This window comes from Lasioglossum baleicum, chromosome 5 (assembly GCF_051020765.1).
Source record: "Lasioglossum baleicum chromosome 5, iyLasBale1, whole genome shotgun sequence".
NCBI lineage: Eukaryota > Metazoa > Arthropoda > Insecta > Hymenoptera > Halictidae > Lasioglossum > Lasioglossum baleicum.
In genome coordinates this window covers 4014564-4032774 of record NC_134933.1, presented here as the reverse complement: position 1 = coordinate 4032774, position 18211 = coordinate 4014564, and the positions used below count along the sequence as shown (strand labels likewise).

The following is an 18211-nucleotide window of genomic DNA, read 5'->3' as shown; positions in this document are numbered from 1 at the left end:
TTGAACCTTCCTCTTTCGAATGAGCCCTCACACAGCCCACAATTTGTTCTAATAGGGTCAATCAACGTCTGGGCGCAAACCCATATTTTCGACCCAAAATCTAGTAAGATTCTAGTAAATAGCAAATATCTAGCAAATAACTAGAATCTTACTAGAAAAATGGGTCGAAACATGGATCTGCGCCCAGACGTTGATTGACCCTATTAGAACAAATTGTGGGCTGTGTGAGGGCTCATTCGAAAGAGGAAGGTTCAACGCAGCGCGCCTTTCTCATCTCATAAGCCAAAAAAGTCTATTAGAGACAGAAAATGCATTGAAATCTGCGGGATTTTTTCCTAGATTTTTTCTCGACTTTGGGCCATCATATTATTAGTTATAAACATAATCTCGTTAACCTCGTGAGAAAAGCGCGCTGCGTCTATTCTTCCTCTTTCGAATGAGCCCTCACACAGCCCACAATTTGTTCTAATAAGGTCAAACAACGTTTAGTACGAAACCCATGTTTCGAGCCATTTTTCTAGTAAGATTCTAGTAATTTTCTAGTTACAAATCGAGGGTAGACTACCCCCATAAGACGGCGCAGTCTATCTCTATATGTCTATGCCACACTCAGTCCGGACTGGTCCGGACCAGTGATGTGATCAGACCACTGATATATCCTTAGACCATATATACCTATAGACCCGGCATAGGTATAGTATGTGTATAGGAAAACCATAGACATATAGAGATAGACTGCGCCGTCTTATGGGCGAGTTGAAGCCCACAATGGCGGCGCGCGGTACAAAGAGTGAGAGAGAGAGCATTAGCCGGGGTCCATAGCGCTCTCTTTCTATATGATGTGTCGACACATCAATTAGAAAGAGAGCGCTATGGACCCCGGCTAATGCTCTCTCTCTCTCTCGCACGCCGCCATTGTGGGCTTCAGCGCTTCGTTCAGGCCGCGCAGTCTATCTCTATATGTCTATGAGGAAAACTGAGGAAAACCGAGAGTACAGCTCGGAAAAGATAAAGGACGGTGTGACGTCACAAGATAAGTTTTAAGCAGTCTTAAGATAATTTCAAAATGGCTGAAACGGCAGACCGACGCCGACACTACGCCATCATACACTTGCTCCGTGTAAATTTTGTGTAGCAAGCTGGTAGCAATACATCGATGGCAAGAAATAGAAATTAAATTGAATGTTATTTCTTCCCTGAATGATTGTAATAGAGCAGAAATCATGTATTGACATTTTCAATTTTTCAACGAATTTGAATTTCATCTACTCAATTTTTTTGTAAATGCATAAAGATCCGTAGTCTAGCAATGCAATAACTAATCACAAGCGAGGTAAATGTAAATTGTGTAAAACTAGCAGTACTACCTTAAAATGTTGTAAATGTGATCAATTTATATGTAAAAAACCATTTTGTAACCTGCATAATATGTCTTCAGAATCAAATATCGCGCGATTCCTAAAATAGTTAATATATATAATACTATTATTACTTTATATCTTAATAAAACATACAGAATAAACGTCTGTATCTCAAATACAGTTTATAATAGGTAATTTCATGATACAATGTCAAATTCTTTGAAATTATCCTGTCCATTCTTCCTGCGTACTGGGTATGTACAGAGAGTATATGAGCAGAGAGTATATGAGAGTGCTCACGCCCGGGTTTTGGCCGTGCCCATATAGTGCTGCCCTCTACTCTAGTACTTAGCCTGGATCAGCTCCTACATCATCTTTAGCATGGACAAGATCCTACATCATCTTTAGCATGGACAAGATCACCGACGAGATACTGTTAAAGACTGCCAGCCTTACGGGAGTTGGCGGGACTCGAATTTTTCGGTGTTCTCTTACGCCCTCTAGGATATATTCTGACTGGAGTGAGAAACAGGAGGCCAACGACGGAATTTCGTCGGTGCAGAAGACACTGTATTGGTATCGTGTTAGCAACGCGCCCGCGCGCTACACTCACCAGCGTACCTTTACTATATCCGTGTGCGCTGCTTGTGCGAGCCACAATCTATTTTTAGAACTTGCCATGTTGCCATGCTTTACGGCTTACGGAAACGAAACTGAAATTCGACTGTCGAGCCGTCGAGCGTATGAATCGCAATCTGGAGCTAGCCTTCGGGTCCCCGTGCAGCGAGGATTTTTTTTTTATTTTTATTTTTCATTACTTTTTTAATTACATTTTTTAACCTTCCAAAAAATTAAAAATGTTAAAACTATGTTCAAAATATGTATTCATTTTAAATAGAAACGTTTTGTTACTGTCATAATTGCATTAATAAAAATTGGTATATGATCGAGAACAGGTTGATGGTATTTATTTGGACTGATTGGAGAATACGAAAATGCAGGAAATATTTTTTAGTTTATGAAACAATTTGTAGATTTATTAGTTGTCAAACAAATAATAAAATAAATTGTATAATATATATAAATTGATTTTATACTAGTGTTCAGAAAACTCCTGTCCGTTTTCTGAATCTCGTCAGTTCATATCTTCGGGACTTTTAACTTTATATTAGCTTCATACCCATGACACTGGTGAGGCAAAAACTATTGCGCGCAGCCGTTTCTTATGCCTCACCAACGATCAGCTGTGTTCGACAACAGCGTTCGACAACAAGCGGCGAGGTGATCGACCGCCTATGTAAACCTCGTCGCATCGAAAGGTTGTCGAACTCGTAATAATGTCCCGTGGGCCATCGTCTCCTATGTTCTTCCTTATCATGCTCCCGTTACCTAATTCCTTTGTTTCCCTCGCAGCTCCCGGTTATTAGGCCATTGCCCTCACGAACGTTGCTGCGATCCTCGACCTTTTAATTTCAAAATCCCCTCTCATTATTCCTTCCGAAAACGATGGCCCACCAAAGTATAAAAGAGAGCGACGTCAGCCTCTCGCCGCTCTTATCGTAGTATCGTACTATCGAGTACACGAATTCTCAGCGCTCTTGTCACACTGACACACAGCTTACATTCACACATAATTATACACGTTCGGCTTTGATTCGCGATACTCGTACGTCATTTCGAGCGTGATCATTCGTTATTCTTTTCTGTTCTTTGTGTAACTGTTCATTTGGTGAAATACATTCTGTTTCTGTGAATCTTATCTCCTCACACCTTTTCTTCTCTCCCTTTTTCGCCTTCCATAGCTAGAGTTTTCAACATTTGGTCCTTCGAGCCGGATACCTTCTGAATCCGTACCTACTGTTATTCCTGTCCACGTCTTCCAATCCTCGTACAACTCCTGTCGAACCCATCCGCGTCGTTGTTCTTTGTGCATCTCATATTCATCATCTACTCATCCTTCGCACCGTCTTCACTCGCCGCACCATGGACACATTGATTGCCGATCAACACCTTCTGCACGGACGTATGGCTCGAACGTGTGACAACGTTCGCAAGCTCGGCAAGGCAAAAATCACTAAGGCAGTCATCGAGGTCCATTTACGAAATCTGGACGCTCGCTGGAAGGAGTTCCAGAACAACGATGTGAGTATTCGACATGCTGCCACGGAGGATGACCTCAAGCGTGATTACTTCGCCCTGGACATCTTCACCTCCGGAGAAGACGCATACTGCCTTCAGCGGAGCGAACTGATGGAATGGTTCGAGGATCTCGACTCGACCAGGAAATCCATAACCGATGACGCTGCGCTGCCCATCCAAGGCTCACCTGCTGGAGCCCAACATATTGACGGCGCACAGGGAGTCAGTCTCACTGCACCGGCGAACACTTCGCCCATCCAAGTGCATGTGTCTCAATCTGCGCTTCCCAAGGCCGACTTACCCACCTTCACGGGATCGTACCATGAATGGATTCGGTACAGGGATCTCTTCACGACTCTCGTGCTGGAAGACGACTCCTGAGCGATGCGGAGCGGTTCCACTACCTGGCCGCCAGCCTGAGTGGAGAAGCTGCTCAGCTAATCCAACGGGTACCAATATCCGGTCGCAACTTCCATCGGGCGTGGGAGTTGTTGGAGCATCGCTACGAAAATAGGAGGCTTCTCATCGACGCCCAGTTCGAGCTGCTGTTTACCATGAAAGAGATTCGCAATCACACTGCAGGGGAGCTGAAGAGAGTATTGAACTGCATATGCAACGTAGCGTCTACTCTGAACTCCCTGGACGTTCCCGTAGATGATTCTGCGTTCTGGATGGTCCAGTATGTAGTCCGCATCCTGGATGACCATACCCTGAAGCACTGGGAGCGGTCTCTGGGCAGTCGAACGAGTCCTCCCTCACTCTCGGAGCTGCTCGAATTCCTGGAAAAGACCGTCCGAACGCAGGAGGCGGTAGAGACGCGAGCTGGGACACGACGATCCGCATCTCGAGTGACGGTAGCCAGGGTCAAGACTCACCTCACCTCAACCGAGAACGAAGTCGCCCAGAAGCGGTCGACATGTTCGCTCTGTCAGGGTAGGCATCCCATCTACTTCTGCCAGGCATTCAAGGGAAAATCGCCATCGGAAAAGTTACAGTGGGTCAAATCCTCCGGGCTCTGCCTGAACTGCCTGGGCCATCACGAAGCTAGTGCGTGTCGGAACACTCACAAGTGCCATCAGTGTGCTCAGCCGCATCATACGACTCTCCACGACGCCATACGTGGGGCGGCGTCGACCAGGGTCAACAGCATGGTCACATCCAACGTCTCGGGTCTACAGAACGATACTGGTGCTATCCTGCTCGCCACCGCTCTAATCTCCGTGGGGGCACAAGGTCGGACCCGCATTGTCCGAGCTCTCATAGACCCATGTTCAGAGGTAACGCTGGTCAGCGAGGCATTGGTGCAGGCACTGCGAGCCCCGAGGTCTTCCTGCTCTCATGTCGTCGTCGGAGCCGGTGACACCCCAACATCAACGGTGCGAGGGAAGGCCACACTGACGATGTCACCCCGGGACCAACCGTCAGTCTGCCGCTCCGTGGAGGCGCTCATTCTTCCGCGCCTTACATCATACCGACCACCGGGACATCGAGGATCACTCACCTGGCCTCATATATCAGGGCTCACTCTGGCTGACCCTGACGTGACATCTAAGCAGCCAATCGAATTATTACTGGGAGCTGACGTGTCCACTATACTTTTGGACGGAATTCGTCGTGGTGATCGATGCACTCCGATAGCCCAGGAGACCATTTTCGGATGGATCCTGTCAGGTCCCACTACGAGATCTGGTGCATCTTATCCCACTGCCTTCAGCCACGCCTGCACCATCGACGATCTGACATCGCTAGTTCGCCGATTCTGGGAACAGGAGGAGGTACCAGCGTCGGACAAATCATTCTCCAGCGAAGAAGCAACGTGCGAAAAGCTGTTCGCCACCACCCACAGTCGAGAGGACGATGGCCGGTATGTGGTGAGACTCTGTTTTAACCATCCATTGCAGGCCCTTGGCGAAACCCACGGCGCAGCACGAAAAATCTTACTGGCCAACGAGCGACGCTTCCATGGGAATCACCAGCTACAGACAGCCTACAAACAATTCATGGCGGAGTACCGGCAGCTCGGGCACATGCAGCCTATACCGGAGGAGGATTGGATCTCGTCTCGCCCTCACTTTTATCTGCCGCATCATGGGGTGATGAAGGTCACCGACTCTTCCACGAAATTAAGGGTCGTCTTCAATGGGTCCAAGACGTCCTCCACCGGCACCTCGTTGAATGCCAACCTTTCAGCAGGCCCAAAACTACAGCTGGACCTGATGGACGTCCTCCTCCGATGGAGGCGACACAGAGTAGCCTTCATCGCCGACATCGAAAAGATGTATCGACAGATTAAGGTACATCGCGACGACTGGGATTTTCAGAGGATTCTTTGGAGAGACAGTCCTGACCAGCCCATCATCCCTCACCATCTGACTACAGTCACGTATGGCTTGACCTGCGCTCCGTATCTCGCCATCCGGACGCTACTCCAACTCGCCACGGACGAAGGGTCAAGGTTTCCCAGCGGCGCGACCCTACTGCAGGAAGCCACCTACGTGGATGACGTACTGTCAGGCGCAGATACCGTGGACGAGGCGTTACAAGTGCAAGAGGACATTGTCGGAATCTGCAGGTCAGGCGGATTCACATTAAAGAAATGGAACGCCAATCATCCTGCACTGCTCTCCAGTTTGCCACCTGATTTCCTGGCTACCTCCTCCGCCATCCCTTGGCACCCCGAACTCGGTTGCAGTGCACTGGGGCTCACCTGGCATCCCGACACTGACGACCTCTCATTCTCAGTCAAATCCTCCATTTCCTCTCTCAGACCTACGAAACGACAGGTGCTTTCACAGGTGGCCAAATTATTTGACCCCCTCGGCTGGCTGGCACCGTTCATTATTCGTGGCAAGATACTCATGCAACAGCTCTGGAAAGAACAATTGGACTGGGATGATGCGCTCCCCCCGTTGGCCGCGGAGCAGTGGAAGGAGTTGACCACCGAGATGCCCACCTTAGCCGACATCCGCATTCCTCGGTGGATCGGAGTGACCGACACCCAATCTTCAAGGCAGCTGCATATTTTTGTGGACGCCAGCGAAAAGGCTTTCGCTGCAGTTGCATATCTCCGAATTGGCGACTCCACGACGACCGCGTCCGCCGCACTGTTGGTGGCAAAGTCGAAGACTGCCCCGTTGAAGGTCGTTTCTCTCCCACGACTTGAGCTCTGCGCTGCTGTCTTGGGCGCACGACTGCTCTCACATGTCCGCCGGGAGCAACGGATATCAATCGACGAGGTGCATTTGTGGTCAGATTCCACCGTCGCACTCGCATGGCTACGAGGCGCCCCATCCCGCTGGAACACGTACGTGGCCAATCGTGTGTCAGAATTTCAGACCACCGTTCCAGACATCCGTCTGCACCACGTGGGCACGAAGGACAACCCGGCGGACTGTGCATCACGAGGAGTAACTTCAACCCAGCTGCGCAGCCATCGCCTTTGGTGGCACGGTCCAGAGTGGTTGATCACTCCACGATGTATGTGGGACACAGCTCTTCCAGCACTTACCACGGCGGAGGAAGAGAAACCCACCGCAGCAACTTGCCATCTCAGCATCCCTGTCGCTCATCCGTTTCTCCTGCGCTATTCATCCCTCAATCGGCTACTGAGAATCACCGCTTGGTGCTTACGGTGGAGAAAATGCACCGCACGCCGCGGCGCGCATAGTCTGCATCTACAACCAGACGAATTACGTCAGGCGGAGATCCGAGTCATCAAACTTGCTCAGCACTGTGACCATCCCGACGTCATCGCTGCATTGTCGACCTGCAGCCCGATCGGACGATCAAATCGACTCAGGGCAATGGCACCGTTTCTGGATGACCACGGCATCCTCCGCGTCGGAGGCCGTCTGAGACATTCGCTGCTGTCCTTTGACGAGCAGCATCCAATTATCCTGGCTCCGGACTCACCTCTCACCGGCCTAGTCATCGAACATCACCACCGACGCTCATTGCATGGAGGGGTTCAACTCACGCTGGCATCCATCCGCCAACGCTTCTGGATTCCGCAGGGACGACGACTGGTGAAAAAGTGCATCTCCCGATGCATCGCCTGTCGTCGATGGCGGGCGGCAACAAAGGAACAACGTATGGGTGACCTCCCTCCAACTAGGGTGACGCCTGCACGACCATTCCTCCATACCGGCGTCGACTACGCTGGCCCGGTGTCCATCAAAACTACAGCAGGACGAGGACGTAAGATCACCAAGGGATACGTGGCAATTTTTGTTTGTTTCAGTACCCGAGCCGTGCACATCGAGACAGTCACCGACTATACCTCCTCGGCCTTCCTAGCAGCCTTTCGCAGGTTCTCCAGTCGCCGTGGCCTATGCTCCACCCTGACCAGTGACTGTGGGACAAATTTCGTCGGAGCAGACCAGGAGCTGCGACGCCTGTTCACCGCTTCGTCCAAGGAAGCAGCAGCCATCTCCCATCACCTGTCCACAGACGGCGTGAGATGGAAATTCATTCCTCCCGGCGCACCACACTTTGGTGGACTGTGGGAAGCTGCTGTCCGCTCGGTCAAACACCATTTACGGCGGGTCCTGGGTGACGCGACCCTGACATACGAGGAGTTCACCACTGTCCTCTGTCAGGTGGAGGCGTGCCTAAATTCACGTCCCCTCCAAGCACTGACCGACGACCCGGAAGACCTCAGCCCACTGACGCCAGGGCACTTTCTTGTTGGCGGACCTCTGCTGGCCGTCCCTGAGCCAACGCTGCAGGACGTCCCGATGCACCGACTCTCCCGATGGCAACAACAACAGCAACGGGTTGAGCACTTCTGGCGCCGCTGGTCCAGTGAATACCTACACCAGCTCCAGACGCGCAAAAAATGGACCACCACGCAGCCGTCGCTGACTATTGGGGAGTTGGTCCTCATCAAGTCCGAGCTTACGCCCCCCTGCAAGTGGCCGCTGGCACGTATTACCGAGGTACACCCGGGCACCGACGGGCTTATCCGAGTCGTCACCGTGAGAACCGCGACGAGCCAGTTCAAACGTCCCATCACAAAGATCGTTCCTCTATATCGGGAATCGGAACATTAATTTGGCATTGTATAATAGTAATATTTGGCGACAGCCAAAGGCGGGCGGAATGTTCAGAAAACTCCTGTCCGTTTTCTGAATCTCGTCAGTTCATATCTTCGGGACTTTTAACTTTATATTAGCTTCATACCCATGACACTGGTGAGGCAAAAACTATTGCGCGCAGCCGTTTCTTATGCCTCACCAACGATCAGCTGTGTTCGACAACAGCGTTCGACAACAAGCGGCGAGGTGATCGACCGCCTATGTAAACCTCGTCGCATCGAAAGGTTGTCGAACTCGTAATAATGTCCCGTGGGCCATCGTCTCCTATGTTCTTCCTTATCATGCTCCCGTTACCTAATTCCTTTGTTTCCCTCGCAGCTCCCGGTTATTAGGCCATTGCCCTCACGAACGTTGCTGCGATCCTCGACCTTTTAATTTCAAAATCCCCTCTCATTATTCCTTCCGAAAACGATGGCCCACCAAAGTATAAAAGAGAGCGACGTCAGCCTCTCGCCGCTCTTATCGTAGTATCGTACTATCGAGTACACGAATTCTCAGCGCTCTTGTCACACTGACACACAGCTTACATTCACACATAATTATACACGTTCGGCTTTGATTCGCGATACTCGTACGTCATTTCGAGCGTGATCATTCGTTATTCTTTTCTGTTCTTTGTGTAACTGTTCATTTGGTGAAATACATTCTGTTTCTGTGAATCTTATCTCCTCACACCTTTTCTTCTCTCCCTTTTTCGCCTTCCATAGCTAGAGTTTTCAACACTAGCATACACAAGTTTATTTATTAAAAAATACAGTCATAACTATAATTATAATAGAATTTCATAAAATGTATATTGAGGTTATTGCAAACTCATCTTTTTTCGGAATGATGCTCTAATTTTATTGCTTCTCTCGAATGTCCATTTCCTTCCGAGACAGTGGCGTTTCTAAGTGTAAATAAAAAATGTTGATATAAAATGTATCATAATTAAACTACAATTATTCTAATAACGTAGAATGTAGTACATATTAAGTTTTAATTACCAGGATTTTCTTCTTCGACGTTAAGCACCCTTTACTGCTTCTCGTAATTTACGTATATGGACATTAGGGTGGACCTTATTTTTCGACCATGAAATTTTTTTGTCCCGTAAACCAGAATTGTAACAAATGTTGAGAAAATGATCTGGAAAATTTTTGGGGCCGATTGGATCATGGGAAAATGAGGCGCAGCAAATTTGAAAATTTTGAATTTTTTAAATCTTTACATAAATAGACGTTATGATATATCGTTGAATTTGACTTTTTTCTCTTTAAGAATCCGTATGTAGCATAAACAGTTGTTGATAGAAAAAACATCCGTGACTTTGAAAACTTGAAATAATTACTTTGAAAAAAAATTTTTTCTCTGATACTATATCCACCTCCTTATATACTACAACTTTTGTTTGAAGAGTTTTTTTATATATACATAACTGACAGAGATATTAAGGGGCGTAATTTGCATTTTTCGGAAGCATACAACTGCGCATATAGCTATTTTCATAGCTACATGCTGCCGAATAATGAAAATTACGCCTCGTAATCGAAAAAATAGGACTTTTGAGGCAGATAGCGCCCTAGATCGATGTTTTATCTAGCGTTTTTGACTAGTGAAAAACCCCGTGTTTGTATTATCGAGAAATGAGTAAATGAATATCTTGCAATCCTGGAAGTCTCTCTACTACCTTAACTAAATTCATTAATACGCTCCAATCTACAAAAGAAAAACAGTTAAAATATCGGAAAAAGAAGTTATTATGAATAATAAGTAGACTGACTGAAACATAGACTGAAGGTGGTCAATGATACCGCTGAACGGAGCGTTAAACTAATGGAGGATCATATTAAAATTTTATATAGAAACAAAGTGGAGAAATAATATATACTATACAAACTGTGATGGAATATCGACAGCAGTATCCTGACGCCACAAAACAGATTTGTCAAAGGATTTTTAAATATTTTTTAATATAGAGAGAGAAACACCTGATCAATCCCTACATGCGATTAATTGCATTTTTAAGAGGCATTGAAGACAGCTTATTAACTGAGAGTTATTAAAGTTTTCATTTTCCTCAGAGTCAGTAAGTTCTTTATTTTTCTCGGAGTCATTAAGTTTTCCATTTTTCTTGGAGTTATTCAATTTTTCATTTTCCTCAGTGTCGTCAAGTTTTTTCGTATAGTCCAGTCGGCAGGTCGAAAAAAGGCGTCTACCTGGATAGTATTCCGAACTTAATGAAATTTTGACACGTCATTTAGGGGTACTCTGGGGTGTCGAATCTCAGTTTTCGACCTCGAGGACCCTGTGCTAACTTGGGGAGGGGGAAAAAACCACTACTTTTATTACCTTGTTTTGGTTTTTCGCCTATCGGGCTCGAGTCGGGTACGCGATACATCAGACACATCGGGAAGCTTATGACTAGACTGCGGATTTTATGCATGTATGACAAAAATGTACACGTTCAATTTAAAGCAGTGGACATGTTAAAAATATTTAAGGACATCAACGTATTAGTTTCAGCTTAATAGGATAATTAAAAGAAGAATACAATTTATATTTGGCTCATGTGCCGTGCAATCAATGCAAACATTTTTTATTTTGCATAAAGATCCGCAGTGTACTCATGACTCACCTTTGTCGGGCGGCTTCTAAAACAATAGAACAAGATCGCGCGAACGAGTTATCGCGATACCCGAGAATCAACTGTGCGTTCTTATGAAATAGATAATAATAATAATGGTACGTATTTCTTTCATAACTTGTACATAATGTGATTTTTATATAAGTACATTAGGTATATTCGGCAGACATGTGCATGATCGTTATTTGTATTAAAATTTGAAATAATGCACGTTTCACGTGAAAAAATTATAAGAAAATATTTACAACGTGGTATGTAATAAGTTATGATAACTTTTCAGTGGGTGATGTTTTTATTAACTGTTAAGTAACCTACTTAACTATCATTAATCTTACACAAATTCTTAAAAGATAATATATAGTATACAATATAAAATAAAATAGAAATTAACTTAAAATAAAATCATATAAAATAAAAAACTAGAGGGTTATTGTTGCTCGCTCGCTTTGCGAGCTCGCGGATAGGACTGCTCTTGCGAAAGGGTTAGTGGTACGCATGGCTAGTAGTACCTATAGCTATTAATGTTTTTTTTTAATTTGGTGTGTGACTCTCCACGAGCCACACAAAGAACTTCCCGATTCGTTAGTTGCAGTATATTATTATCATTATTAAGTGTACGTTTTAAGAAGATTATACGTTTTCAGGGAAATTCAATAGTTCTCTACTTATCAAAATGTTTGCTATATGGCGTCACATTAAACCAACATCGTATGCTCGTTGCTCGCTTGGTTCCTTGTTATAGCATACTAATGTTGCAAAATAAATTGTCTTAATTAGTTTTTCGCAAACGATACAACTCCTCATTATCCGGGTTTGCAGTAGTGATCTTGGTTTTCTTCGATACTGTTAATTTAAATTGTCCCAAAATATATAAACTGCGCTCAATTTTGAAACTCTGCTCAGTGCTACATACAATATTTGTAAAGTTCGCCTTTCTGATTTTTTAAAATCCAAACATACTTTCTCGTATGTTTGTCCCTGACTTTTATGAATCGTAATCGCTTCAGCAGGAACCACTGGAAATTGACTACGTGTGATTTGATATTTTTCCTCACTCGACATATTTACTTGATTCGATATTTTTATTATTGGTGTAAAATTTTGATCAATATTTGTGCATTTTTCATATAATCACGATAACGAGTTCTTACTTTCACTCCTACTCTGGCCAATTGAAAATCTAACCACAATATAGACGGAATTTTAGTATTTTCTTGAAAAGTAATAAATTTTAATATTCCGCATGTGTGCTCCATTAATCAATCCGTTTTCAACATCAATGTTATTAATAATTATCATATAGTTTATATTAATTTTCAATTTAATCTCAGTTAATAATTCGTTTTGAACTGATTGTTTTTTTAAAGATTGTAATATAAATTTTTTTTTGTACTTTCATCGATATTCTTTGAAAATGTATTCTCGCGAGTAGAGATGATTAACTCACTCTTGCATTGGGATAATTTTCGATTATTGTAAGCGGAAACATCATCGTAAGGTACAAAAAAAATTTTAAAAAAATTTTTTTTTTTAAATTTTAAAGAAATCGAAAAAAATTTTTTTGTGTAATTATGTTTGTTTCTTCGGTGGAAACTTTCCGTTCTCTCGTATAAATTGCATTGTTGAATGAACTTCTTTCGAAAAAACTAAAAAAACTAAAAAACTACTTGACCAAAATGGACCAAAATCTAATCAGCTCTAAGTTACAGCGGGGCATATCGATTGCATCATTCATCATCCTGATCGCGTTGTTACTTTTTCTGAAAACGTTAACGAAAAATTTGAGTACATAGAAACGGCCATACGCGCGCGCGCGCACGCACACACACACACACACACACACATATACGAACATTTTGCTGAAAATAGTCTAAAATGACTGCAATGACCATGAAACGTGAAGATCTGCTAAAAAATCGATTTTCCATTTTCGGGGTCATTACAATAACTTCCCTATAAAATCGGGAAGTTAATTATATAGAGCCTATAGATAATACAGAATAAAATATAAACACGAAATATAATACGTATAATGTTTATATTTATATTTCGTTTTTAATTATTGCCATACTTTACCATATTGTAATCTTCTAGGTGTATTGTATAACTTCCGTAAAGACATTTTAATGATATTATCGATACATATCTAAGTTCATTCGGAGAAAATTCGTTAAAAAGCTAGAAATATTGTCTTTTAAGTTTTTCACATGAAACGTGCATTATTCAAGCTTTAATACAAATAAAGAGCACGCGTTTGGCGAATATACCTAATGTAGTTATAAAAAAACCAAGTATATTAAAAATCACGTTATAAGTAAAGAAAGAAAACCATTATTACCATTATCTATGTCATAAGAACGCAGAGTATTTGAATCTCGGATAACGCAATAACTCGTCCGCCCGAACTTGTTCTATTCTTTTCGTACCCGCCCGACGAATTCGAAGTCGAATCGAAGGGCCGCCGCCGGACTTTCTGCGACCCGACCCGATTCGAACCCGAACATCGAGCGGCCCGTACATCCCTAAATTATTTATAATTATAAATATATTATATTAAATGACCTATATTATAATAACCTATATTAGGTAATTATGATCACACTTTAAATAAGTAAATATGGCTCAAATTGTGCCGTATTTAGGCTCATTTTAATTAGAAGAATCTCACAAATACGTTGGTAATTCCGTAAAAAAAGATTGAAAAATAAAAAACTTTCCTATGTGCATTGATGTAATCGGTACGCAGCCTTTTGAACTGTGTCGGCTGCCTCGTACCTCAGTCCCTGTTTGTCGTTTACGAGCTGTCGTAAAAAAAGTTCTGGTACATATGTTGATAGTCTAAAAATATGATCAATGCTATTTTTCAATTTCTCTAAAAAACCTGCATTTGTCGAATTTTTGCGTGTTTTTCACTTTGTGTAATTAACATTTTGAACCAAAAAATCGGGAAAAAATCTCAAATATCAATTTCAATTAAATGCAATTATATGATTAAATTAATGCAAGTAAATGGGGAAAATGGACCGAAAATTGAATGGCACAACGGCTGTTTAAATAATTCGAAGGACTATCTCGTCCGGCTAGGCCCTTCATTCCAAATTGTAATATTCCAATATTCCAATATCATTTTAAATATATTCAAGTACTATTTAAAACTATTAATGAGTTTTAACAACAAAATATTTTAAATAGAAAACTAAATTTTGACACATAAGATAAGATTATAGCAAGCTTGCTATAAATGTCGAAAACTCGAGTCTGGCCAGAGACATTCAATTTTCAGGAAACACTATTCTATGATGACGAACGGAGAAAAGGGAAGTGAAGCTCGGGGGCTTCGGTCGCCGTGGAGTGGAGTGAAACATTGTAACATGATACGGGTCGGGTCGGGTATATCGGTGTGAGACTACTAATCAAACAACAAAGCTTAATTATTTATCATTATTTTTTTATAGGATTTTCCTTAACATATTTGGTGAATTTTGTTTCTTTTTATGAAAATGATACCAAAATTATATAATTCCGATGATATTTGCTTATGCAATGAGCGACGCAAGTTTCGGGCACAAAGAAGGACAGCGTCGGGAAAAAAAGAGACGCGGGAAGTCTTTATTCTTTTAAGATTTCGACTTCGACTTCGTCTGCTAGCTCTTCGTCTCGTCGCACAATGTACTCATAAATGAATCATGTTTCAGGAAGTGGTTCAGTTCAGAATGAAATAAAATAATGTTACACGCACTTTTTAAATAGCGTCATATATGGTGCAAGAAATATTCGTATAGAGTCAAATAGAATTATTTTTTTAGATATCTTCATACGAAATACTGCCTCTAAATAACATTGTATGGATAGGAGCCGTCGAAAATTAGTTTAATTAGTTAATACTTTTATCTTGTTACTACCTCTACTTTAATAATTGCAGTCAATAATGCTGTCGAGCATTACAAGTATGGGATAAATAAGTAAAAAAATTAATTTTCTGTTTCCTACTAAGGATCTTAATAGGAACGATTGAATTTTGTCATTACACAACATAACAAAATATTTTTTAAGAATCATTATTTTATATATAACGCAATAATGTTCAAATTACTTTTAAATTCCAATACATTTGTAGAATATTACGTAGTAATTACTTCCATTTTTCCTACATCTATAAACTATCGATTATATTGTAAACAATTATTACAATGGTGATAATAAGGAAAATAAGAATGCAATAAGTGAATTATATATAGTATTATAAGGCAATTACAGAATAGGTAATGTCAGCATTCTACTATATCATTCTTCTTCAACTTGACGAATATCTCGTCGATTGTGGAACTTTTACCGCTGTGGTATATCAGATCACTGTAACTTTCCCGTTATCCCCGCGCCCACTCGCGCCCACTTACCGGTCCCGCGGAATAACACAGGGGCTGGCAGTCTTTAATAGTATCTCGTCGGTGGTATCTCGTCGGTGACAAGATCCTACATCATCTTTAGCCTGGATCAGATCCTACATCATCTTTAGCCTAGAACAGATCCTACATCATCTTTAGCCTGGATCAGATCTTACATCATCTTTAGACTGGATCAGATCGTACATCATCATTGGCCAGGATTAGGACATACAGTTTATATTGTTTTATATCAAATATGTAACTAATATACAAATCTCTAATAATATAAATTATATTCATAGAAGTATTTTAATTTTTCCCGAGCCTTTGTTGCAAACTCTAGTTTTAAAAAATAGAAAAGCCGGAAGATTTCGAAGAAACACAGATTTTATATCGATGTTTAAAAGCCACCATCTTGGTGAAATACTTACTCCCAGACAACCAAGCGAATCGGAGCCACATCTCGAGCCCAGCGTGTCGACGCCACCAAACGGTCACGTACAATGGTCGACCCTATTCGCAGCTGTCCAAGCCACACGATGACTAGATTGTGGCCACGCCTCAAATGCGCGAGAGGGCTCGTAGTGTTCCCTGGACACGATCTTGGCACATGATGTCGTTGCCACAATCCGGGATATCGTGCCCAGTTTAACGATCGGGCCGTTGTAAGAGGGCAGCACATAGCCGCACTAACTCTTCCTTTTTACTTATTTTGTACGCATTCAAGGCGGGAAAATTAAATGATAGATTTTATTTATTGTAGTATTTGTAGTAGTTTTCCTAGACTGCGGATCTTTATGCAAAATAAAAATTGTCTGCATCGATTGCAAGAGATAGAAACTAAATTGAATGTTACTTTTTTACGGAAAAAAAAGTTCTCGTCATAAAAGCTACATTTATTTTATAATGCTCATATACATAAATATTCATTAGAAACGAATCAAATTTTATTTCATTTAAAAAGGAAGGCGTGACAATCTTATTTGTTAGCACAGCACAGTCGCACTAATGTGCCGAATGCCGTGAGTTATACAGGGCACTCTCTTCCTTTTTGTTATCTCTTCCTTATGTTACTTCTTCCCCCCTTGCCGTTCTATTTTCTTTACAGTTACATTAAGAGTAAACCTACACATAAATCAATAAACTAGTAATACATTAATTATCCCCTAATACGTACAGTTACACGAATTAATATTCGGACGATCAAAAAAAGATGATAACTTTTTTAATATTGTACTATACGATTCGAACTTTTTTGGGGAGCTAGAGCAATTAGTTTACTACATCATGTGAAAAGAAATTTTTTCAAAAACTGCATTTGGTCGGAATTGCAGAGAAAATACTAAATCTTACATTTTACAACTTTTTCGTGCGGGCCTATATTGAAAATTTAAAAAGTACGTTTTCTAGGCCTGCGTAAATAATATGTACTGTGAAAGTTTCATCGAAATCGGTTGATGCGGGAAAAAAACGACAGGCCTTGAAAGATGTAAGAATTCTTCGATATAGGCTGAAAATCTGCGATTTTTACCATTTTTAAACGTTTTAAACGTAGCTCATTGCAACGTTAACCGATTTTGACGAAATTTTCAAAATATGTTTAGTCGACACAGATCTACGAAGCGTATTTTTCAATTTTTCAATATGGGCCCACATAAAAAAGTTGTAAAATGCAACTCTTAGTATTTTTCCATACAATTCCGATCAATTGCAATTTTTGAAAAAATTTCTTTTCACATTCTGTAGTAAACTAATTGCTCTAGCTCCCCAAAAAGTTCAAATCGTTTAGTACAATATTAAAAAAGTTCTCGTCTGTTTTAGAACGTCCGAATATTAATTCGAGTAACTGCAGTTCCAGTATCTCCTTTTTCCAGGATTGCAAGGGTAAGATAACGTAAAAGAAAATATACTTTATTTAAGATCTAACGATACTAAGCTAACATAAACTAACTATATCGAAAAGAAAAGTCCACTCGGTACTAAGCTGTTCTACGCTGTGCAGTTCGATCTGCTCGCATTGACTTCCAGAGCCACTATGCCTATTTTCCCTTCGTCAAGGGCTCTCGTCGCCAGTCGTTCTTTTACTTCTCCCCCACGATCTATACCTGAGTAATAAACGTAACGGTTTTTTCCGCGAAGGTTTGGGACTGTTTGGGACTTGGGACCAGTGATGCCAGAATCGGAGACGCGAGGACGCTTCCCCTCCAGCACAGGTTCCCCCTCTCTGACGGACCGTCCTCGCCGTAGCTTCTGCTGCGGACGCGCTACACACGAACGTACTTCTACTCTGCCCGTGTGAGTGCATGCTCGATTGCACGCGCGCTACACAACAAGCGTACCTCTACCATGTCCGTGTGACTACCTGCTCGACCGAACGCGTCGGCGACGCGTTCCTTCGATTTTCACCAATTTTCATGTTGCCGAAGTTTCGGAAACACGAGTCGGAAAACTTTTGATCTAAAAAAGATATCGAAGCGAAATTTGGACTAAATTTTTTTTTAAAAACCCGGGTTTAATGGTTCATCCTAAAATATGTTTTGTATTTCTTAAAAAATTTTTCTCGTTGATTTTTAAAGTTAAGGTAGTCCAGAAGGCCCCCAACAC

The 18211-nt window shown here is 42.3% G+C and overlaps 1 protein-coding gene across 1 annotated transcript; it reads left to right on the top strand.

Annotated features, from left to right (window-relative positions):
* The first annotated feature begins 3344 nt into the window (after positions 1 to 3344).
* LOC143209034 (uncharacterized) lies at positions 3345 to 8551 on the top strand. Its single transcript, XM_076424167.1, has 2 exons — positions 3345 to 3817; positions 3871 to 8551. The coding sequence occupies exons 1-2, from the start codon at positions 3345 to 3347 to the stop codon at positions 8549 to 8551; spliced, it is 5154 nt and encodes a 1717-aa protein (XP_076280282.1).
* Positions 8552 to 18211: the final 9660 nt, after the last annotated feature.